The sequence below is a fragment of the Salmo salar genome, chromosome 03, assembly GCF_965601325.2.
Source record: "Salmo salar chromosome 03, fSalSal1, whole genome shotgun sequence".
Taxonomy (NCBI): Eukaryota; Metazoa; Chordata; class Actinopteri; order Salmoniformes; family Salmonidae; genus Salmo; species Salmo salar.
The window spans coordinates 62,124,255-62,149,521 of NC_138293.1; the positions used below are offsets into that span (position 1 = coordinate 62,124,255).

General features: G+C 43.2%; 2 protein-coding genes across 2 annotated transcripts; one reads left to right on the forward strand and one right to left on the reverse strand.

Annotated features, from left to right (window-relative positions):
• Positions 1-559: 559 nt before the first annotated feature.
• LOC106600998 (integrin beta-3) lies at positions 560-17,021 on the reverse strand. The gene is made up of 15 exons (XM_014192833.3): positions 16,711-17,021; positions 15,486-15,571; positions 14,966-15,170; positions 14,526-14,778; positions 14,149-14,311; positions 13,814-13,975; positions 13,626-13,721; positions 13,440-13,529; positions 12,571-12,705; positions 12,005-12,434; positions 4,866-5,088; positions 4,595-4,695; positions 2,276-2,392; positions 1,749-1,915; positions 560-1,607 (listed from the first exon to the last, which is right to left on the reverse strand). The coding sequence occupies exons 1-15, from the start codon at positions 16,775-16,777 to the stop codon at positions 1,539-1,541; spliced, it is 2,364 nt and encodes a 787-aa protein (XP_014048308.2). The 5' UTR covers positions 16,778-17,021; the 3' UTR covers positions 560-1,538.
• Positions 17,022-22,991: 5,970 nt separating this feature from the next.
• Positions 22,992-24,677, forward strand: LOC106600999 (reprimo-like protein). Its single transcript, XM_045716180.2, has one exon. The coding sequence runs from the start codon at positions 23,403-23,405 to the stop codon at positions 23,730-23,732; it is 330 nt and encodes a 109-aa protein (XP_045572136.1). The 5' UTR covers positions 22,992-23,402; the 3' UTR covers positions 23,733-24,677.
• The last annotated feature ends 590 nt before the right edge of the window (positions 24,678-25,267 follow it).

A 25,267-nucleotide genomic window follows, 5' to 3' on the forward strand; every position in this document is an offset into this window, starting at 1 on the left:
GCATAGGCCTATGCACTTGTGATTTGAAACAATCCAAAACTGTTTAAAAAAAGAAAGAAGCTAATGGTCCCCTATAGCTAAGTAAGCTCTAAAGTAAAGTAAAGTAAAGTTTTTAGAATTATTTTATTTAGACAGGGGTAATTATATACTTTTGGCAAAACACCAATGTACTTTAGGGGTTAGCGAGCATTTTAGCAGTGCACCGTGCACCTGCCAATTTAACTTTTTAATTCGCAAGTGGCTGAAACCAGAAATCTGTATATAATGACGAGATGCTCATGTTACGGGTGGGTGAAGCGGCAACGGAGCACTGAGCAGCAGCGGAGTTGACAGCATCTCGGTAAAAAAAATATATATCCTGCACATGCGCATAAATCTCCGTATCTTTCGCCATGGCAAATCGGGTTTGTACTGGTTTGAACGATGTGTTATTGATACTCATTCAATTACAAACATAATGTTATATATATAAAAGGAAAACACAAAAGCAGATAATGTTTTCTAAAATGTTATTTAGCAGAGTGAAATTACAAAAAAAAAAGACAGAAAAATGGATGAGTGATTTCTATTTTTTTTAATCAACATAGTAAAACCAATCAACTAACCAAAAGCCACTCATTCCCAAAACACATTAAATGTAACATTTACATATTTTATGCAATAAAGCAAATGACAGAACAACCAATGTCCCAGAAATGCTTTCTTTTATTTAAAAAATGTGATTTATAAAAGGGACCACAAACTTCTGTTTGTGTAGCCACATTCTAACAACTGGCAAACTTGGCTACAAACAGTTAATTGATGTCCATCACTCCCAAGTTTGATACCAAAGCACAAATGCATACTGTACTGTACACATGCTAGAGCAGATTGCCATAGCTGTTCATTAGTGACCATTAACATACAACATACATTGGGCACCAGCACCATTAACTAAAACATAATTCACTCATGATATCCCATGTGGCTGTTTATTACAGGTATTGGACTTGACTTTTTTGTAATACAGTGTGAATACCTGAGTTCAGTGTCATAATACAAGTAAACCGTGGCAGTAGTAGCAAGCAGCTGGGATCCATAATAACATACTGCAGCCAGGTTGTTTGTGAAAGAGGCCTGTGGGCAAGTGTGCTGTGGTGTGTGCAGTGCAATTTCATGCACCAAATTGGAAACAATAACAGAGCATAACAATCTTTCTCTCCAAAGGTAGGTTTGGGGTCTCTGAACTGTACTAGGCCTTATTACGGGAATGACGTCAAACTTCGTGGGTGAAATAGGGGTCCTGGAGGCCTTGCCATAATTTGGACTGGCATTGAAATGTTGGATAAGGCAGTTTTAATGCTTTGGTTTTTACATGATATGTACAATACCATCACTACAATACAATGTCAACAAACGTATTTCATTGACAGTAGAGTCAGCACACTTTTTATCACATGACAGTGGAGAGGTTCCACCTCACTAACCCCCTCTGTGTCACTACATTGCATCTCTCATAGACCCCTGAGTTTTGCTGATTGTGATTGGTCAAGAGTCCCTCAAGAATTCCCACGGTAGGTCACGTTGGTGAAGGTGGTGGTGGCTCCTTTGTACAAGGGGTTGTTAGCCTGAAAAATGGAAACAAATAGAGGACAAATATATCAAACATCCAATCAGACACGTGTCATCTTGACACGGATAAATATTCTTGCCATTCATATTTTCTCCATCAGATGGCAGCTTTGTCTTAAAAGCATAGTCGCACTCACCGTATCCCATTTGGCCTTAGCCCTCTCCTCCTCAAACTTGGCGAACTCTCGGCGGTCATGAACGGTGACCAGCAGCTTCCAGATGAGCAGGCCAGCCAGACCCAGAAACAAGATGGCCCCCGCCACCGCCATGAGAACCACCAGGATATCAGGCCCTTTAGGGCAGTCTGAAAGAGAGAGGAGAAAACAGAACAGAGGATTGAGCGGGGAAAAGAGATGGAGTGCTATTATGAGCTTTAGAGAACCAGTCTGCCCTCTCTGTACCTGCTCTACTCTAGTGGTGCCTGCCAGCCACACAGTTAAGACTGACGTGGAACCCAGGAACACACTATTCGCAGTAAGGGAGAAAAATCGACTCCTCCTACAGCTCCCAGGCGTCAGTAGTAATGCACATTATTTCTACACACATAATTATTCTGTAGAATACTAAAGGAATTCACTCTCATCCAGACCCTGTCAAACACATCATATGCTGTACATATGAGCACAGAACTCAGACCCATTCACACACCGATGGACACACTCACCAGGCTCCATGACATATAGGATGGACTTTCCACTGGCATCCTCATAGTACTGGAAGTGCTGTACACAGTCATTCTCATCCTTATAGGTGCAGTTCACAGCATTCTTCTCATAGAAGACTGGGATGAAAGAGAGGGTTATAGGGGGTTAGATCCAAGTGGACGATAAGGAGAGAGAGAGACAAGATGAGGAGCTGTAGGTTAATAATATTTATTTTGCAGCACGTAGTAAAATCTATGGACACATAACATTAAATATACAGACGAACAAATTCAATACAAACAGTAGTGTTCACAGGAATTAGTGGATAAGGAACCAGACATGAATAAACCAGTCCGTACCGAAACAGTACAGTCCTACCGCATTTTGAGAAAGCTAATAGCAGCTGGGATGAAGGAGAGTTTTGAGCTATTCGTTTTAAACATAGGAGGCCTGTATCTGCACTCTAAGGGAAGTATACAAAAATGCATCAAACGTGGGATGCTAGGAGTCTCTCAGAATGGGTGGCTCCTGGCGTATGATTTATGTCTGTTACTGGTGAGAAAGGTCAGATACTGTAAGTTCATACCAATGATCCTGCTACCTGGTTTTACAATGTTACCCAGTATGTTCTGACTCTTTAGGTTAAGATGACCAAACCAGCAGATCATATCGAATGTTAAAATGGACTCAATGAATGATCATCAGCGTCATATCCACCCTGAAACTGCAGCGTTTCCTCAGGAAGAACAAGCTCTGATACTGTAGAGAAATTGGGGCCTCAATGTGGGTTGTTAGCACACAGTTTTGACTTCATATCACAAACCTGTAGTCTGGAGCTACAGTTGAAGTTGGAAGTTTACATACACCTTAGCCAAATACATTTAACCTCAGTTTTTCACAATTCCTGGCATATAATCCTAGTAAACATTTCATGTCTTAGGTCAGTTAGGATCACCACTTTATTTTAAGAATGTGAAATGTCAGAATAATAGTAGAGAGAATGATTAATTTCAGCTTTTATTTCTTTCATCTCATTCCCAGTGGGTCAGAAGTTTACATACACTCAATTAGTATTTGGTAGCATTGCCTTTAAATTGTTTAAATCGGGTCAAATGTTTCACGTAGTCTTCCACAACCTTCCCACAATAAGTTGGGTGAAGTTTGGCCCATTCCCCCTGACAGAGCTGGTGTAACTGAGTCAGGTTTGTAGGCCTCCTTGCTCGCACACGCTTTTTCCGTTCTGCCCACATATTTTCTATATGATTGAGGTCAGGGCTTTGTGGCCACTCCAATACCTTGACATTGTTGTCCTTAAGCCATTTTTCCACAACTTTGGAAGTATGCTTGGGGTCATTGTCCATTTGGAAGATCCATTTGCGACCAAGCTTTAACTTCCTGGCTGATGTCTTGAGATGTTGCTTCAATATATCCACAAAATATCCTCCCTCATGATGCCATCTATTTTGTGAAGTACACCAGTCCCTCCTGCAGCAAAGCACCCCCACAACATGATGCTGCCACCCCCGTGCTTCACGGTTGGGATGGTGTTCTTCGGCTTGCAAGCTTCCCCCTTTTTCCTCCAAACATAACGATGGTCATTATGGCCAAACAGTTCTATTTTTGTTTCATCAGACCAGAGGACATTTCTCCAAAAGTATAGATATTTGTTCCCATGTGCAGTTGCAAACCGGTCTGGTTTTTTTATGGCAGTTTTGGAGCAGTGGCTTCTTCCTTGCTGAGCGGCCTTTCAGGTTATGTTGATATAGGACTCGTTTTACTGTGGATATAGATACTTTTGCACCTGTTTCCTCCAGCATCTTCACAAGGTCCTTTGCTGTTGTTCTGGGATTGATTTGCACTTTTCGCACCAAAGTACGTTCATCTCTAGGAGACAGAACGCATCTCCTTCCTGAGCGGTATGATGGCTACGAGGTCCCTTGGTGTTTATACTTGCGTACTATTGTTTGTACAGATGAACGTGGTACCTTCAGGCATTTGAAAATTGCTCCAAAGGATGAACCAGACTCGTGGAGGTATACATTTTTTAACTGACTTGCCTAGTTAAATAAAAAACATACATAACATGCTTTAAACTATTTAAAGGAGCAATTAGGGTTAAGTACCCTGCTCAAGGGGACATTGACAAATATTTCACATAGTCAGCTCAGTGATTCAAACCAGCAACCTTTCAGGTACTGGCCCAGTGCTCTTACCCACTAGGCTACTTGCCGCTCATATGATGGAATATGTGAGAACATCAAGCACTATAAATAATGCAATCTGTTGCATGGAGAGCATGTTGAACACACAATAAGGGAGCATTGTGTAATAGTTCTTACCTAGTTCTTCCACCTTCTGAATTTCATCCCTGCAGATTCGGGCACAGCTTTTCTCCTCAAAGAGACGGCCTCTCTTGAAGTGCTTACATTCAACACATTCCCTGCAGATACAACACAATGTTAATACATCATCATCACCACCACCAACCTCTTCATCATAATCATCCTCCCTTTCCTCCTCTTCCTTATTGCATCACCACCCCTATCACATGTACTCATACAGTATCTGTGTGTAGGCAGTTATACTGCCCCCTGTACAGTATTTACTCACTTCTTGATGCTGCAGGCATCAGGGCAGGTTGGACACCTCTCACAAGTGGCCCCGTAGGCCCCTGGCTGGGTACACTCACAGGCCCCACACACACACTGGCCCCGGCCGCTGCACAGCAGGCCCATACTGGACATGCAGGTGTCTGTCCGGGTGGAACAGTTACAGTTCTCCCCCATCCAGTCAGAGCCACACTTGCAGAAGCCACAGTCACATTTACCATGGCCTGGCAGAGACACAAAGAGTGAGAATGGGCCATTTTTTATGGACATTTTATGTCTAACTTAGAGACACTAATAATGTATATTTTGTACATTAGGTTTATATTTCTCTTATACATCACGTTATCAGTACTGGACAAACCCATGAGTGCAATTACAACGCTGGCCTGGAATGTTTTGAATTTCAAAGCAATGTGTAGGTGAGTGGTTTGTGCGTGTGTTTTTGCGAGATCATAACTATACTGAACAACAATATAAACGCAACATGTAAAGTGTTGGTCTCATGTTTCATGAGCTGAAATAAAAGATCCCAGAAATGTTCCATACGCACACAAAGCTTATTTCTCTCAAATGTTGTGCCCAAATTTGTTAACATCCCTGTAAGTGAGCATTTCTCCATTGCCAAGATAATCAATCCACCTGACAGGTGTGGCATATCAAGAAGCTGATTAAACAGCATGATGATTACACAGGTGCACCTTGTGCTCGGGACAATAAAAGGCCACTCTAAAATGTGCAGTTTTTCACACAACACAATGCCACGGATATTTCAAGTTTTAAGGGAGCGTGCAATTGGAATGCTTACAACAGGAATGTCCACCAGAGCTGTTGCCAGATAATTTAAAGTTCATTTCTCTACCATAAGCCGTCTCCAATGCCATTTTAGAGAATTTGGCAGTACGTCCAGCCGCAGACTACGTGTATGACGTCGTGTGGGCGAGCGGTTTGCTGATGTCAACGTTGTGAACAGAGTGCCCCATGGTGGCGATGGGATTATGTTATGGGCAGGCATAAACTACTGACAACGAACACAATTGCATTTTATCAATGCCAATTTTAATGCACAGAAATAACGTGACGAGATCTTGAGGCCCATTGTGAGGCCCATTTTTAAAAAAGTTATCTGTGACCAACAGATGCATATCTGTATTCCCAGTCATGTGAAATCCATAGATTAGGGCCTAATAAATTCATTTCAATTGACTGATTTCCTCATATGAACTGTAACTCAGTAAAATCTTTGAAATTGTTGCATGTTGTGCTTCTATTTTTGTTCAGTATAATTATCAGCAATTCTGCATGTGTTTGTCTCTGTATTAATGAGTGTATTGAGAGCATGGGCAGGCAGGCATATGTGTGAGTAATAATTGAGTAATAATTTCCAAAACATGAAGTCATCAATTCATGACCAGACAGTGCAGACAATGGCAGGAAGCAAACTGGTCATCCATCTCGCTCTTCCCTTCCCAACACTGGGACAATCCCTGGCTGTAATGACCACTCCCTGAATCCTCCACAATATTTCTCAGCCCAGCCAGCAAAGTTGTGAAATGATTGTTTGATTGCCCTCAGACAGACATACTAGAGCAACTGGCTGTTTCTCACAGGATGAAGGTTAATGCAACAGGGCTGGGCAATGAATGACGAAGAGCAGAGACAAAGTGAGTCACTGTCTCAGAGCTGACCGATGGAAACTGAACAGAGTTCTGTAAACTGTAAAAACAGGCCCTCAGAGACATGGGAATGGTTGTTTTCAGGTGAAACCACCTCCTTCAGCTGAATTCCCCAGTTCCCACGCCCTATCTGACTCTGTCATCACTATGAGATAAGTGTGTGTGTGTGTGTGTGTGTGTGTGTGTGTGTGTGTGTGTGTGTGTGTGTGTTTGTAATGAAAGAGGCAGCTATAGTTATAAAAGGTTGCTTTACTGTCTTGCAGGCACATAAGCTGTCTGAGTTGAGCTGGTTAATGTTTTACAGTGTGTATCCCACAAACAGAGCACCAACTCAACTGAATGCTGTTGACACAATCAGTACATTGTAAAGAAAGTCCTGGTTTTCCTCTCTTAATAACGTTCTTGTGTTTGGCAAATGTTCCTTATACTCTACCTCATCCGCACAGTGAGTTCATGCTTGTGCCTTGTTCTCTCTACTGTACTTGTTGTATGGTCGAGTCAGAGAAATGAGAAGGAGTTTCTAGGTATACATCCCAAATGGCACCCTATTCCCTACACACCCTATTCCCTACACTATATAGGGAACAGGGTTCCATTTGGCATGCATATCTAAATAATCTGCCTCGGTCTGAGACGGCACTCTAATCCTCCAATTTATCAAGTCGTAAACATGAACTACAGAGACACATAAACATGGAGTCCAGGAGGGAGGACAGAGAGCATGAGAGCAAAGAGGTTGAGGGAGTCATAGACATAGAGTGAAAGAGAGAGAGAGATAACTGTAAACACACTGATGAGAGAATAATAAAAAAAAAGAGAGAGGAGATGAGTGGGAGTATTGGTGATGGAGATGAACTTTAAAAGAGGGAGATAGAGAGGAGAGAAGGATAGGAAGAGAGAGGGTAGAGTGCCAGAGGAATGCTAACTTTCATGTTCTCTCTTGCCTGTTTGTGTGCCCTGTGGATGTGCTTGCTGACTCCTGCTCCACTGCCCTAGCTCCATAGCAGAGGGAGAAATACACACCATCGGGGGGATGTGGGAGGGCCTGGGGTTAGGAGGCCTGGAGCTCAGGGACTCTGATACTTTACTGTTCTTCACACAGTAATGACATCATGCCAACAAGACTCCAGAGACACAGGCTGACAAAGTTGAGTCTCCTTCAGCGTGCTCCACCGGCTCTACTCACTAAATATGGAGTTCTGGACTGTTGCCTTTCTGTGTTATTCATTCCAACCCTAGACGCTTCATAAAAGAGTAGATCTCAATGACTAAGACCACAATCCCACAAACAACATATTTTCCACTGACAAAAACATAGCTAATGCTGAGTTAAGACATAAATGACTGTTTTAACCAAATATGTCCCATTCCCAAGTCCTGACTTCACCCTAACCACCATACATAGCATTTCACACATAGCACACACCGTAAAAAAGCCAACTTAACCAATTGCTTAATCAGCATTATTCTGTGAATTGAAGGAAAATAAATTTAGCTAATGTGGGACGGTTTGTTCATTCAACAGACTTTGCTCACATTGAGCTGAATGTACATGAACTTGTTGAGACGAATTACAAATTCATGTTGGCCTTTGGAGGAAAATTACAAATATGTTTGCTCAAAACTACACCCATCATTATCATATTTCCCAGCATGCTCTATTGCAGGTTGATTTTCAGCATTGTTTGTTTCAATACCTGTGTTTTTGCATGTACATTGATTGGTTGATTAATCTTATGCTACACAAACATAAAAAATAAACATTTTTCAAACCTAATCCAATCTGGTAGTAGTTGGACTTTTTGCACCCGTTACTGTGATAGCTGTTGCAGTTTATGATTTAGGTAGTCTCAATAACTCATGTTCTCTACCCTGTCAGTCATTCTCAATGCAGGTTATTAAAAGTTCTAATTGTTGGATATCCTCACTCTGGGTGGATTCCAATAGGAATTATACATCATAATGTGACTTGCAGGCTTGATGTGGCCTGTAAACCAGCTGTTTCAGAACACTGCCCCCAAAAGAAAGACCTGATGATATACAGTACCACTCAGAAGTTTGGACACACCTACTCATTCAAGGGTTTTTCTTTATTTTTACTATTTACTACGTTGTAGAATAATAGTGAAGACATCAAAACTATGAAATAACACAGATGGAATCATGTAGTAACCAAAAAAGTGTTAAACAAATCAAAATATATTTTATATTTGAGATTCTTTAAAGTAGCCACCCCTTTGACATGAGGACAGCTTTGCACACACTTGGTATTTTCTCAACCATGAGTTTGAGCCAATCAGTTGTGCTGTGACAAGGTAGGGGTGGTATACAGAAGATAGCCCTATTTGGTAAAAGACCAAGTCCATATTATGGCAAGAACAGCTCAAATAAGCAAAGAGAAATGACAGTCCATCATTACTTTAGGACATGAAGGTCAGTCAATACGGAACATTTCAAGAACTTTGAAAGTTTCTTCAAGTGCAGTCGCAAAACCCATCAACCGCTATGATGAAACTGGCTCTCATGAGGACAGGCACAGGAAAGGAAGACCCAGAGTTACATCTGCTGCAGAGAATAAGTTCATTAGTGTTACCAGCCTCAGAAATTGCAGTCCAAATAAATGCTTCACAGAGCTCAAGTAACAGACACATCTCAACATCAACTGTTCAGAAGAGACTGCATGAATCAGGCCTTCGTGGTCGAATTGCTGCAAAGAAACCACTACTAAAGGACATCAATAAGAAGAAGAGACTTGCTTGGGCCAATAAACACGAGCAATGGACATTAGACCAGTGGAAATCTGTCCTTTGGTCTGATGAGTCAAAATGTGAGATTTTTTATTCCAACCGCCGTGTCTTTGTGAGACGCAGAGTAGGTGAATGGATGATCTCCGCATGTGTGGTTCCCACCGTGAAGCATGGAGGAGGATGTGGGGGTGTGGGGGGTGCTTTGCTGGTGACTGTCTGTGATTTATTTAGAATTCAAAGCACACTTAACCAGCCTGGCTACCACAGTATTCTGCAGTGATACCTCATCCCATCTGGTTTGCGCTTAGTGGAACTATCATTTGTTATTCAACAGGACAATGACCCAACACACCTCCAGGATTTGTAAGGTCTATTTTACCAAGAAGGAGAGTGATAGAGTGCTGCATCAGATGACCTGGGCTCCACAATCACCCGACCTCAACCCAATTGAGATGGTTTGGGATGATTTGGATGGCAGAGTGAAGGAAAAGCAGCCAACAAGTGCTCAGCATATGTGGGAACTCCTTCAAGACTGTTGGAAAAGCATTCCAGGTGAAGCTGGTTGAGAGAATGCCAAGATTGTGCAAAGCTGTCATCAAGGCAAAGGGTGGCTTCTTTGAAGAATCTCAAATATAAATTATATTTTGATTTGTTTAACACTTTTTTGGTTACTATATAATTCCATATGTGTTATTTCATAGTTTTGATGTCTTCACTATTATTCTACAATGTAGAAAATAGTCAAAATAAAGAAAAACCCTTGAATGAGTAGGTGTTCAAACGTGTGACTGGCACTGTATGTAATATACTGTCATGAAGAGTTTCATTTTACACTGGGAAATATGCAAATAAGGTAGAATAGAATGTATGTTGGTTCAGCTATATGCCCAAATATTGAGCAAACGCCCAATCCTATTGCAGTTGGTTGCCTTACAATTGTACATTGAATCAACTTGAATGCTATTTTGTTGAGCAAACTCACAGTCCTATTGCAGCTGGTTGCCTTACATACATTGAATCAATAAATACAATTCCGGTGCACATGATACCACTCTTGTTCAGCCCAGGGGCCCTTTCTATGATACCTTTCCAAAGGGCCAGACTGTTTGGGTTAAGAGATGCTGTCTCACGCGACTCAGACCCCACCCCCCTGCCTTCCCGTCTAAATCCATGTGGAGGCATGCTACGGCTGGGTGAGGGGAGAGAGGGATGAGGAAAAGTCTGGACAACGTGAAAACAAACAGAACAATTGAAGCGGTTGACCATGGGAACATCCTCATTCCTAGGACGACAGACTCAGGGCTACACTGGGAACTAATGGGAACCATCTATTTGACAACAAAGGATGTCTTATGGAGGGAATCAAACAGTGTATTTTCAGTAAAGAGACTATAATAGACTACGTAGCTCTTTCCCTGGAAACATCAAGAAGAGACAGATATAACTTCTCTACAGGTATCCAGTGCATCTCATTCTTTCAGTGAGTACAACAGCGACTGGCCAATCGGACTTTAACCTCTGTTGCCATAAGCAAAGTCCTGGTTGTCTAATAAAGCTCAGTCCATCCCTAAGGGAACGGTTGTGGTTAAAGCACAGAGTTATAGCCAACACGTATATAAATGTAGCAACAGCACCATGACTCATCTGCTATGCAGCAACATTGAATTATCCAATGACAGGAACTATTAAAATGTTGTTGCTTTGATTGAGCAACGTGCGTGCTGTGCAGGCATGCAGTAGGGAGAGATGATCAGTGATGACATCTCATACTTCATTCCCAAGAGTGGTTAGAAGATTGATGGAGTCAGTGAGCTCTGTGAGCTTGTTTACTCCGCTAAAAGGATCATGGAAGAAGACGTGGTTTTGATTTGAATAATCTGAATAACTTCTTGTGAAGTTGATGGAAAATATGTTGTTTTTTGGTTTGTATTATCTTTTACCAGATCTAATGTTTATATTCTCTGACATTACTTTCACATTTCCACAAACTTCAAAGTGTTTTCTTTCAAATGGTATCAAGAATATGCATATCCTTGCTTCAGGTCCTGAGCTACAGGCAGTTAGATTTGGGTGTCATTTTAGGCTACAATTGAAAAAAGGGTCCCATCCTTAACAGTAAAGAGAGAGAGAGGTCTGGATCAGGGGCGGTTCTGGGGGGGAGGGGGCCAGGGGGGGCCAGTGCCCCTGTGACAACAATTTTGGACCCCCTTGTGGCCCCCCTAAATGTGGAGTATGAAATAATTTTTACATAACAAATTGTTGCTATCGTTCTTTTTTTTACATCCGTTATTAGACAGTGGCAACGCGGAACACTAATGATTATGAACATGGTCTTTTGCCTGCTAATGCCTGCAATGCAGTGAAGAAAACGATATGACAACAATAACGTCTAATGTAACTGGCCCCTCTAACAGTACAACTGGCCCCAGCTTGGCCCCCCCAGTTGAAATGGTCTAGAACCGCCACTGGTCTGGATAAGGGTCAACGGAGGCATTGCGGACATGTTGTAAGGAAATGGAAATCTCCTTTTTCCTGCTAAAACCATAAGCCTGCCAAAACCCCTAACCCTAAAGCAAACAGAGAGAAGAAATGTTACAAAAACAACTTGTCGACTTGTGTAAATGAGTAAAGCTTCAAAACTCAGCAGAAAATAACATGTAGTAAAAGAAACCAAGATGGCTGTCTCCTTGACAGACACAACAGTGTATCTATCCACTCACCTGAGCAGATCTCTCCTTTGAAGCGAAGGCAGTTGAAGTCGTCACACTCGCAGTACTTGCCCCACACCTTTCCAAAGCCACTAGTGTGGCAGGAGCACTGGCCACACACACAGTTGCCCCTCCCACTGCAGATGGGGTCCTCAGCTTTGGGGCTGCAGTTGCCCTGGTCTGAGGGCCTGTAGTCCCCGTCAGCACATTCACAGCGGTCTCCCAGGCGCCCCGGGTGACACTGGCACACACCACACTCGTAGGTCCCATTTCCCTGGTTACAGAGAGGACTCTCGGGCTGGGCTGTGGCCTCACAGTCACACCCGCAGGCGAAGTGGACCGTAACCTCCAGGGCGTCTTTGAAGCCCACAGGTTTAATGGTGAAGGTACGGTTCTTCTCCTTAGGGCAGCCGCGTAACCTGGCCTCCACACTGAACGACACCTGGGGGGAAAGGTGTGTGTGATACAGCAGGTTACATTTGAACTGTGCTGTAAGAACAGAGCATTATTTATATACCTAAGATCTGATACCAGGGCAAGGATTTGTCATCCAGATGGTGAGTGGTACCGGTACTGACCGTGTCTCCGATCTTAAGTCCGGAGCAGGACTTGAGTCCCTGGATGAGCTCTCCGTTGAGGCAGGTGGCGTTGAAGGACAGAGCCAGCTCCTCTGGAACACCCAGCAACTCCAGCTCCACCTTGGAACGGATCCTCTACTCCACAGGTCAGGGGTCAATGGGCAGAGGTCAGAATGAACTCAATCAGAAAACATAAACGATTCAGAAAACCTCTACTCTTAGTCTCTGTGGAAATGGAAACAGTGTGTATATACAGTGTTCTATCAGTCACACATGGGCTCGTGGGAAGTCAAATAGACTGTTTGAGAATGAAAGGGGAGCTGAACTCACTCCTTTAGCCTCGCTTTTCCACGTCCTCATTAAGAAATGCTAGAAGCAATGAGAGTTTGAAGTGGGAGCTGTATGTTCGCTAATGTTGTGTGTTCCTCTTGAAATATCTCAAACAGCCAATGTGCGAGACGAATGACTTAGCAACCGCATGACGCAGCATGACAAGCTCAAAGCATTTCTTACTTTCTAGAGTATCAGTATTTTTTTATGACAGTTGTGTTCATGATGTTAACGTTAGCTCCTGTTCTTTCAACATAAGTGTCATTCTTTCAACATAACATTGGCTACGATGTCTATGTTTTGTTGTCTCATGTGTAAACATGTCCGAGACGCTGCATGTTAATGGGTAGTTCTGTTGTCCGTAAATGGCTGTATGTTGATTCTGCTGCTATGATTGGATAGAGTGCACTCGGCGCAGCTGTTTCTCAGTGCAAGACAATTCTCCCTAGGTGTTACCAACTCATGTTAATGGTAAAGTGGGCATGACTGGGCATGATAGAAATCAAAACCCAACTCTCATATATGTGGCTGTCTCTTACCTCGTAAGCATCCAGGATGAGTTGGATCACATTCCCAGAGTCATCCGACAGCGTTCCAACTGTGGTGCCGGGAATGAGCTGGCTGTAGTTCTGAGAAAAGAGGGTCCAAGGGGACATAGGAGGTAATGTACCATAACCCTCCACCTAGTAACCACGGTGACCCTGATAACAGTCATGTGTACTCACCTGGTAGAGGGGCACCACATTGTTGGTCACAGCGAAAATGAGGTTGATGTTGTTCTCCGACATCTTCTCTGTGATCAGAGCCAGAGAGGGGTAGTCCTGAAGGAGTTGACCATCATTATCGTTACCTTTCTCTTGTGATAACAGAAGAATAGAACTCAAACACAAACTCCCTGACACACACCACTCACCAGGCTTGACGACTTGTCATAGTTGTTGTCTCTGTTGATGTGACACTGTCCATCATTGGGCTGCACTAGGCCAGCCAGCCGGCCGTCCAGGGCTATGTGTGTCGTAGCATCGGTAGTGAACACCAACAGGTGGGAGGCATCCGCACGCCAGCCTATCTTGTCCTAGTGACAGACGGAGGAGAGAGAGGGAAAGAAGAGGAGAGGAGAGAAACGGTATGTATTCAAGTTTGTGTGCTGTTTCGAAACCACTGATTGTGTGTGTGCGTGTGCACGTGCACGTGTGTGTGTGCCTGTATGTCTCTAGGTGTGTGCGTACATGCGTGTGTGTGTATCACCTTGCACACCACCGCCTGTATGACCGCGTCGAAGCCTCCCTCTGGAGAGTCTCTGTTACGAGACACCTGCTGCTTGGCCACCTCCTCGGTGAAGCGCTCCACCTGCTTGGTCAGAGACAGCACGTGCTTGTAGCCAAACTGAGGCAGGCACCGCGTCTGGATCCTACACATCACACCCCAAGGTGGAGAGAGAAATACATCGCTGTTAGACACAATTTGACAGCTATTAACGAAGCCAAATCCTGAGAGGATTTGAGCTTCAACACAGAATATCAACCTTTTCAAATCTTCCCCTCTGCAAAATCTCCTCCTCCTCTCCCTCCTTCTCCTCCTCCTCCTCCTCCTCCACCTCTCTGTCCCCTTCACCCCCCACTCACCCATAGCAAGGGTTACTGACGGCTTCCTCAGGGTAGGTGTACATATATGGGGACAGGGGCTTGTCCACAAAGGCCCCAAAGCCCATACGCAGGTTGCTGGTGGTGCGGCCCATGGCTGCAGCCAGCTGGTTGCCCAGGGAGCGCAGGCGGGCCAAGTCGTCCCTCATGGAGTAGGAGAGGTCCATCAGATAGTACAGGTCAACTGGGTAGTCCTCCACCTGCTTCACTGTCACTGTGAAACGCCTGGCATCATCTGAAGAGAGAGAGAGAGAGAGAGAGAGAGAGAGAGAGAGAGAGAGAGAGAGAGAGAGAGAGAGAGAGAGAGAGAGAGAGAGAGAGAAAATGTAACAATTCCTCTGTTCAATGAACTTTAGACGAGTTGTGAACCCGGTGTACAGTATATGGGTGTTTGTGTGTACGCCTATGCTGTGTTAGAGTACCTGGTCTCAGAGTGAGGCGGAGTTTCTGGGGTCTGATCTGGGTGACGTCGTCAGCCGCTCCCGATGCCTTGTCACTGAGGGGCGTGTCTTTCTGCACACTGAGGGTACTGAAGGGGAACTCTAGCCCCTCCTCCGTACACCCCCCATCCAACAGGTTCTGCTTCAGATCACAACGGGATACACTGGACCCCCCTTGACCAAACTCCTGAACCCAGGAAAACAACACACACTGGTAAGAGTAACACTTCCCAATGAGACAACCAGTAAAGGGACAGTGATCAATTTAAAAAGAGCATCTAAATGCAATACAATGGAAGGGGGGCTCAGTAGATGAATACAGTATTTGGACAGTGACACGTTTTTTGTTGTTGTTTTGGCTCTGTACTACAGAACTATGGATTTGAAATTATGCAATGACTATAATGTTAAAGTGCAGCAGGTCAGCTTTAATTTGAGGGTATTTTCACAGTTTAGAAATGACAGCACTTTTTGTACATAGTCCCCCAGAGGATATACTCACTTGCTTAAAGCACCAAGCACAGCTAGGGTGGACAGCCAAACACTGTCTGCAGGTGCTCACCCCTCGAGATGTGCAGATGTTTGAGCCTGAAGTACACACCAACATAAACATGAGTGAATAGGTAGGAGGTCCAGTAGTGGGAATCAAATAAGCCGTATATGGACACTTGAAAGGAATCATATAGGCTATTTGCTGTATGGACACTTTTAGATTGATTCTTTATTAGCTTTGAGTGTTTCTGACAATGTTATTCCACTTGCAGTCTTGCCAAGTAATTGTGTCTCATGACCGTTTCTCCACACTGACTCTGCATTTAAACTACACTTCTTCTTCTTTTCTCACTACTTTAGTAGTTAGCTGGGCCACAGACGGTTCCGTTTCTCTACCACACACTCTCTTTTCTCTTTCTGCTGGTCTCTCCTCCTCTGCTTCCTCTCTGCCCCAGGCTCTACTTCTCTCCTCATCTGTTACACCATACTGCTTGTTACCCAAGCCTGTTCTGTCACGCACATTGTTCTGTAAAACAGCTGTTATTGCAGGCAATTCGATGCTAGAGGAAGAGACGCACACTGCAGGAATGTCCATCACTGTGTGACGCTAAAACGCGTCATGTTGACGCTGGTCAATAAGTCGCGGATGTTACACATTATGTCTTGCAACAGTTGGTTAAAACCTGATTGCAGTCATATCAATTGAAAATGCTATTACATATCTTTTTTTTTCAATGAGATGTATACGCTTTGTCTATTATATGTATTGAGGTTTAATTATGTGTTAGAAATCCTTTCTTTTATTGTTATTATTAGGCTATTCGCTATTGTGCATGTTGAAGTGATTGCTTGTCTATATAGCACTGTTTCTATAAAAACAGGAGGCCAAAACAAATACTATGTGAAACGCAAAGGTGTGGCCTGTACAAATATGAGCGCACTCTGGCACAACGTCTCGAGAATTAGCGATCCCTTTTAAGGACTCAACATGCCCAATGTTCCGTTCCAGTAGCGCAATACAGTGCCATACAGTTTATTGTTTTAACAAATGAAATCATCAAAAACTATACTTTTGTGAGTTTTTCTGGAACTTAAGACGTATTACTTATTAAAAACACACGATACAACATAGGTATAATTAATATTCAGTCGGCATACGCACCCTAGAATAGAAAATGTCTTATAGAATGGCGGAGGAAACGTAAAAATTATAGAATGAAATAGAAAATACTTACCAAGAACTTCAGAAGAAGCTAATAATAAACCCAAAAATATCCATAGTCGGTCAAAAAAAGTTCCCATGTTGGAGAGACCGGTTAGGACTGACTGCTTGACTTTCTCTGCCTGCTCCACCTCTGTAGTAGTATCAGTAGCCTGCTCTCAAACCAGTGGACCACCAATTAGAATGCTTTTCCTCATTCTTGCAAAATGCAATGCTGATTATGATTCAGAGCGGATCTGACATACACGTTTAAGCTACTTTATAGAAACGTAACTGTACAACATAATATATAGACTAGAGTATGGATATGGCCTATTCTCCACATGCCAATGGCACAGATGTGTCTGTCGCTGTAATGGTAGCAAGCATCTGTGTGATTCAAGACATTCAAATTGCCTGCTAATCTTTTGAAAACTATTCGACAATATCCCCGCCACCCCAAAAACATAAATAAATGAATACATTTATATATAAACTAAACAAATGTATGAATACAAATAAAAGACACAAGAAATAGAAAATGTATAGAAATAAAAACGTATTGTCAAAAACAATACATTGTTATAACAATGCAGAGAAAAGTGTTTGATGTTGTTTACGTCTTTGTTTAGTTTTCAGCAAACGGCATGTCCGTTCATTGATAGTTACAAGCAACCCACGTAACAAAGGTGAGAAAGTTTCAAAATCAGTGACCTGCGCTTGAAAGCCCCCTAGCGGTTGAAACTGATATTCATTTTCAACCAGATGACTGTGGTACGAGTTTAGAATTATCTGATTATAATCCCAATTAAACTGATGTATTCATACTTGATCTTTTATATCGTATTATCTGAGGAGATATGAGGAGGTTTGTGCTGTTCTTCACAAGAAGGTTTGCAGGGCTTTGAGCATAGTTTGCTTGTTGTTTATGTGAGCATGTAGGCTGGACTATTTACATCCATTCTCTCCCATCTCTTCTTTAGAGAAGGATGCAGTAGTCCTGTTTGATCCATTCTTCCTTTATCTGAATCTGACCTGCCTAGTGGCCCTCCCAGGCCTGTCCATTATGGAGTGATGGAGCATGAGAGAAATTGTGTACCTCTAAAATTGCAGGAGGGGGATAAAAACAAGATTAGATCAATGCCCTGGCTGTCTCCAGCCCCGCCGCCACTGCTGCCTACCTGTCACCATCACCGCCACCCCTGTATAAATTGACTTGGGGGGGGGGCGGAAGTGGGATCCAGACAATGCCTGTCTCTCGCTCTCTCTCTCTCTCTCTCTCTCTCTCTCTCTCTCTCTCTCTCTCTCTCTCTCTCTGCGTCTAAGCTTGTCCATTTATTGAATCACTGTCCCTCTCCCTCTATACCCGTTATTCTCTCTGTCTCGCTGGTTGCTAAGCTACTGCCACTAGCCAGTGTTCTGGAATTGCGGAGAGGTGGGGTGATAGAAAAAGAGAAATAGATAAGCTGTAATACCTAGGAAGGCAGGCAGTGTGCTTGCATTAGGCGCTGATTGCTCCTGGCTATGTGTGGGGGATAATGGCTCACATTGTGCTGGGTAAAGAGCTAAAGAGGGGGTCAGATGGCACCCAATTAAAACAGTGAGCCGGACCATCGGGAGGAGGGGGGTTGGGGGCAGGAGATTGGTCTTGACCTCTGTCTCCGCTCCACAGAACACTGGTCAAGCTTTTCACTGAATCTGAGAATGCAATCACTCTGCCAATATCAGTGTTTGGATAACCAGCCGCCACCACGTCACCCCTTTCCTTTTCACTGGGTCTGGACATAATGAAGACCACCTCATCATGTAAGAGAGGATGCACCTGGGATTTGTTTGAACTCAGGTAGTCTATATATCAGCAGGGTTTACCTTCTGCGATGTGCCCTAGCTCTTCTCGTGGCGGACATGTTGTTTGTGTTGTGACGCTGTACCTCCTGACCCGCTGGCCCCCTGCCTCTCTGGCTCGGAGAGCACTGCTCCTCTCCTCAACAGGTGTCCCTAGGTAAAAGAGCAACTCAAATCAGAACACATAGAGAAAGAAAGTCTCTTAACTGGCATTTAACGGAGGGGAGAAAGGGATATAGAGATAAAGAGAGGGTGAGCATTTTTCTTCCGCAGGCTCTTTTTAAAAGCACATCCACTCTTTGGCACAATGGGGTTGTTTCATAGCCTGCAGTGTAACATAGAAAGATGGAGACAAAGAGAGAGAGGGAGGGAGAGAGGGGGCGAGAGAAAGAGGGGGCGAAAGAAGGAGAGGAATCAAGTTAGAAAGTTTAATGAGAGATGTGTAGATCTGCCAAAATGTTTAGGCCAGGAGATTCTTCAATGAGGGAAGTGTGGGAGACATTGTCCCTGGAGATAGGAGGCAGAAAAAGCAAGTTAATTCAATTAAGGCCAAGCAATTCAAATTCACTGCCCTCAAACACACAAACAGATACACTCATTCAAACAAATGGATGCGCACGCACACACACACACACACACACACAGGACAACGCTACAACAAATGAAGGCAATGAAGCCATTATCTCCCTGAAACAACTTGAATGACTAATGGATGCAACCCGTTAAGGGGTTGTTGAACGGAGCAGTCAGAAACACTCTGCTGCTGTGTACCTGGAGTCTCTGTCAGGAGGGAACTAATGACTACATTTAGCTCTATGTGATTAACTGTCCCACAGGTGACAGTGCCCACAACCCCAGACATGGTCTCTCTCTCTCTCTCTCTCTCTCTCTCTCTCTCTCTCTCTCTCTCTCTCTCTCTCTCTCTCTCTCTCTCTCTCTCTCTCTCTCTCTCTCTCTCTCTCTCTCTCTCTCTCTCTCTCTCTCTCTCTCTCTCTCTCTCTCTCTCTCTCTCTCTCTCTCTCTCTCTCTCTCTCTCTCTCCTAAAGTCCCTAACCTTCTCTCTGTTTATCAGTGTTTCCTGTTGGTTAATCCCCCCTCTCTCTCATTTAATCTAGACCCCCACTCACACTCACTCACACACAAGCCCGTCGCACACACACACACTTTGTTCATCTAATGAAAACTTGGCTGTAGGTAATCTATTAGACTAATTGAACTGGATCAACATCCTAAGAAGTCTGCCCCCAGCTGCACCTCTGGAGAAGGGATGTGGAGATGAAGGGTTTGGGGTGGGGGATGTGGGAGTGTATGGAGGGTGGGGACTTATACTCTGCTGTGTTCAGGTGCTGCCCTGCCCTGTGTGAAGGCCTCTAAAGACATGGGTGGAGGTGGAGTGGGGAGGTGGAGTGGGGAGGTGGAAGGTATGGGCTAAACCCCTCCCTGTTGCTAAGGGATGTCTTCACTTAGTTTGTGTTGCTAGGCTGCCAATTCCCCCGTGCTAAGTGGAAGCGTTTTCCCTTCTCCTTCTTCCAGGCACCCCATCTCTCTCTCCCTCTCTTCTTCCCTCCCTCCTTTTCTCAACCAAAATAACTTTACCAACCATCCATCACTACGCTCACAGGGCTACTGTTGCTAAGGAACAAGTCTGAGACACACATACATGTCTATATGTACTTCCCATATCTATTTATATCTTTATACACAGGCCTACATGCTGTGTGTCATGATATGAAATAATAATGAGCTCATGCCACCTGTGACCTGTGTTGAGTTCTGTGTTGCATCTAGTGTCACTAATGATGTAGATAATTGACCAAACAGAACGTGCTGCTTCTCAGAAAATATAACTTCTGCATTTTCCACATATGAGCCTCAGTTTTACCAACAGGTTGTATGCAGCAAATGGCCGAAAAATATAATTCATTGACTACAAAGTCTGCGGAAATGTTGTGAACAAGTCTTTGTGAGCAGTTTCATATCGAAATGTTTGATAGTAACAGAATTTTCATTCAAGAACTTCCTCTTCACTTTGATTCAGGAAATAAAGTCCCTGGCTGTACTTTCTACTGCAACCGTACCTGACTTTGCGTGGGCTGCAGTTTAATGTTTCATAAATAGACGACTGTGTGCTTTATCGTTAACGGGGAGGCAGGCTGTATTTACAAAGGAATCGACATTTAAATCCATGTCTGTTTCTATAATTACAATACACTATTAAATGAATGAACAGAATGACATCTACACGGCATTAGTTGATGATACCGCCAACTGTTGTCATTTACAAGTCCCTGATCCAAATGAGAAAAGCTAATAGGATTATTCCAGCTTGGTGGACACAAAACACTTTGTTTGATCTCCAGTTATTATACAGTGATAAATCAACTGTAATTGACCCCCTAGAAGTGTAATTAAATATATTTGTGTAAAGAGCTAATCGTTGTTTGTCCACACGCTTCTCAGTTCGCAGCCTAAAGCCGCTTATAGCCAGACATAACGTGAGCATCCTAAATTGGTTTTCACAGGCTTTGTTTAGAGGATAAACAGAATATTAGGTCTGGGTCTGGGGGCTTAAATATTCTCTCACATTATCTGAGGGAATATTTTGAAAGAATCATCATAGCCTACACCTGCTCACCATAACGTCGGTGTCATTGCTTCTTCATATAATAGCCTACTTTACAATTCCCAGGGACAGGACAAGCATAAATGACTGTAAGGTTATTATAATACTCCTGTTCAAACATAATAAATACTGAACCATGGAGGTTCTATGGGAATAATAGTAGTGGTCTGGTCTATGATGAGAAATACTGTTTACTACTCAGGATGATATCACTGCTGTTCCAAGTCAATGTTCTCTACACTCAAAGTCATTGTGGATGCCAGAGATAATGACCTATGAGAATACAGTTCCCCGTTTGGCCATTAAAGAGGGCTTGATGGTACTAAAGATAACAGATGGTAATGGAAGCAGGAGAATAATATTACTGTAGCAGGTGATCATCATGAGAAGAAGAATATGAACAGTTGGATACAATTTGCCTCTTAAGGCTCCTTGTGAGGTCCTCTATCTTGACACAAGCTCAACACCGAAAGCCAAACTGGGAAGGGAAGAAGTCCTTACAAACCATTGACGATATGCATAATATGAGCCTTGGAGACTCTTTCAGTGACTAGAATGTGTATAGCCAATCCTATAGCCTATCACTAGGGCGCATGTACGTTTTTGGTTGGTTGGTAAGGTTGACTTCATAGGGGGCAAAGACAATAAGCTCTCATACCCAATCTTCAATCTGCATGTAGTTGATGGTGATTATGGTTGCTTTCCATTTGTCAGAGCATCTAAACCTGCATCTCGTTGACGGTACTGCAGAGATCTTAATGTTTGTCGAGGGAGTTGCCTCCTCGGCAGCTGAACTAGCTTGACTGTGCACTTGTGAGAGAAACTGATATTTGAATAAGGCATGCTAATAAAACAGAGAGAGGCTGTTAATCTCAGCCAAAATAGCACTGGTGTCCACACACACAAAGTATGGAGAGAGAGGAGGAATGGAAATAGACTTCTCCGCTGAAAAGTTTGCCCAGATTGATCAACTTGATTACATTTCTCCATCTCTCAATTTCAAGAAGTCTGTCTCTGAATGTGTCTCTCTCTGACTGTGCTTAAGGTTGTACTGTCACGGTGGCATTTGGAGGATGAGTGCAGAACTTAACTGTACAGTACATCAGGTTATTTTCAGATCCCTCCTTTGTTTGAATGCCTCCTGTTTTATTATGCAGTGAATATTAGAACGGTGGCACTTCAGGGAGAAATGCAGCTTGAGCAAAGTGTTGTAGAGATTGATACACGTATCTCCCATCATTCAGCTTATAAAGAATTGTCATACTCTCCATCCATCAGAAATCATCTAATGGGAGTTCTTCAGTGTTGGTGCTGACAGACCAATACCAATCCTTATGCCATTGATTACATATTCTAATAATAACACTCTATATGCCTGCTGTCACCAGTGGCGGTTCTAGACCATTTCAACTGGGGGGGGCCAAGCTGGGGCCAGTTGTACTGTTAGAGGGGCCAGTTACATTAGACGTTATTGTTGTCATATCGTTTTCTTCACTGCATTGCAGGCATTAGCAGGCAAAAGACCATGTTCATAATATTTAGTGTTCCGCGTTGCCACTGTCTAAAGGATGTAAAAAAAATAATGATAGCAAAAATGAGTTATGTAAAAATAATTTCATACTCCATATTTAGGGGGGCCACAAGGAGGTCCAAAATTGTTGTCACAGGGGCTGCGCCCCCCCCCCCAGAACCGCCCCTGGCTGTCGGCTGTCACTGACAGTCGATGAGGGCTGCATAAATCGTTCAATTGTCAACTGTCCGCACCCACCCACCCTCCTCCCCTCACCGAGAGCGATGTGGTCCACCGGAAACTCATCAGCCCTTTAAAATGCACGAGAGACTTGCCACGAAAGCACACAAACGCGGGCACAGGTGCGCATGCCGGGCAGTCTTACATACAGACGTACACTTCCTTCGAGATGTCCAAGGGGACCCGCTTAAGAGGTTTGAGCTACGTAGAAGTTGTGTTCAGTTTATTACTTTGACTTGCAAGTATGATGCTGAATACGGCATCTGGTTAGGGTTGTGATAGTTTCTCTCCGCTGATACGCACCGACATATCAGCTTTTGGTAGTGCTGCAATTACCGAATTTAAAGGAAGATTATATATTTGTCATTTGATTTTTACTTTGGTTTGTTTTCACAGTCACATGACGCAAAGTGCAACTGCGAGACAGGGTTTAGCCGTGAGTGTGTGTCTGTGGAACCGCGTGCGCCCATAGCTGCCATAGCGCTGTCAGACTGACATCCACGGAGACATGAACGGCTCCTTCTTCGACCAAGCCCAGGGCGCACTATTCAACAGGAGCCAAGTCCTCGCCGGTACTCTGGTGAACTGCTGCAACGGGACGGACGTGGCAACCAGTGACGGCGGTTCGCTGGCGCTACCTCCAGACGAGCGGAAACTCTTTATCAGTCGCGTCGTACAGATCGCGGTCCTGTGCGTACTGTCGCTCACCGTCATGTTTGGCATCTTTTTCCTCGGCTGCAACCTCATGATCAAATCGGAGAGTATGATTAACTTTATGGTGAAGGACCGGAGACCTTCCAAAGACGTAGAGGCGCCGGTGATGATAGGACTCAGCTAGTCTATGGCGCCGGGATGGAGAATGTTGTGTAGCCGCGCGCCACGGACCCATAGTCTCAACACGCTGTCTTTGGGGCGGCACGATGATATGCAATGCGCTTGAATTCCTCACGAAATATGTTTGCCAATATAGACTGCAATTGCAGTCAAGCGCGGCCAATTCCTCATATCAAACGTTTAAGGAGAACCAGGAATGCATCGTTGTTTACGCATAGGCTGTTGGATATTGTTTTGTTTTTGACTGTCAACTTGAAAAAAGTAATGGACTCTTGTGATAAAAATGTTTACACGTTGTTACCTCAAATTATATTTGCAAAAGTCGATATTTCCATGATTGTTTAACAACTTTACGCATGCATATTGTATGTTTTTTCCATTTCCGTTCTGACAGTAGGCTATACATTTTGGACGTGGGAATTCTCTGAAAATATATTTTCCTTGGTCCCGTTTCTTAGTAGCATGTCTGGCAAACACTCAAGGTGCTGGGATCTTGCATGTTTAATAACTAACCCCATTACTGCTACAACGAGTGTTTCAATGTCCAGTTCAGCATGCACGAGGCTTGGTCTGTAGCCTACAGTACAAGGTGGTATTTGGACCTACTGTTTTTGCACTTTTTTGAAAGCACCTGATGCTGCATGATTTTTGTACCAAGATGAAACTTGAATGAAAAGTGCAGCATGCTACGAATAAACGTGACGTTGTCGTATCTCTTCATTGATATCTATTGTACATGTTACAGGCTACATGTTGCAGTAGATTAGATTTATTCATGTATGGCATAGGCCAATCGCACAAAGCAGCATAAATAAACAGTATATATTAAACAAATGAGTTACATTTAAATGTGATCGAGGACCTTGTGCATGTTATACTGTACTGTAATAGGAATAACAATAACAGCAACAATAATAACGTAATGACAGTAATAATAACAATAATAATGTTATTAGTCTATTATAATTATAATAATATATTATAAGGAAATGGTTTTTAGACACAAGTCTAAACTTTTCCTCCATTTGCACACAATTACGTACATAAATAACTGTGTAAAATCTAATATTGTTCAAATGCATAGATTTTAATTGGCTGTAAGACTGGTCCGTTTTAATGCACAGGTGAACGATTACTCAAGACTATTAAATGTAGTGCACTCATGCCTTGACTTATAAAAATGAATTTGTGAATTTCTTATCTGACGATAAAGTGGAGATAATCCACAGAGGGTATGTTTCACAGATGCCTTCTCTCTATAAAATCCATGCAGTCAAGTCAAGTCTAGGTTGAGTAGAGACATACCCCACTGGGCAGAAACTGGTTCAATCAACGTTGTTTCAATGTAATTTGCCGATTTATTGTGACGTGGATCTACGTGCAAAATACATTGTATTTGAAAAAGTAATCAACGTTAACTTGTTTTGAGAATGGAATTTCAACCACAGGATTATGTCATAATTGTAACCTATGTTAAACATATACAAACTTTGTATAAAATATGTTGCATTTGTACCTTTGAAACAATGTCAGATCTTC

Bases quoted from the DNA above. Each gene is read 5' to 3' on its own strand.
- LOC106600998 (XM_014192833.3), bottom strand. From the start codon at position 16,777: ATGGGAACTTTTTTTGACCGACTATGGATATTTTTGGGTTTATTATTA. The intron at 15,572-16,710 runs GTAAGTATTTTC...TGTGTACTTCAG, and splicing joins AGCTTCTTCTGAAGTTCTTG to GCTCAAACATCTGCACATCT. The intron at 14,312-14,525 runs GTGAGTGGGGGG...TGTGATGTGTAG, and splicing joins GTCAGTAACCCTTGCTATGG to GATCCAGACGCGGTGCCTGC.
- LOC106600999 (XM_045716180.2), top strand. From the start codon at position 23,403: ATGAACGGCTCCTTCTTCGACCAAGCCCAGGGCGCACTATTCAACAGG.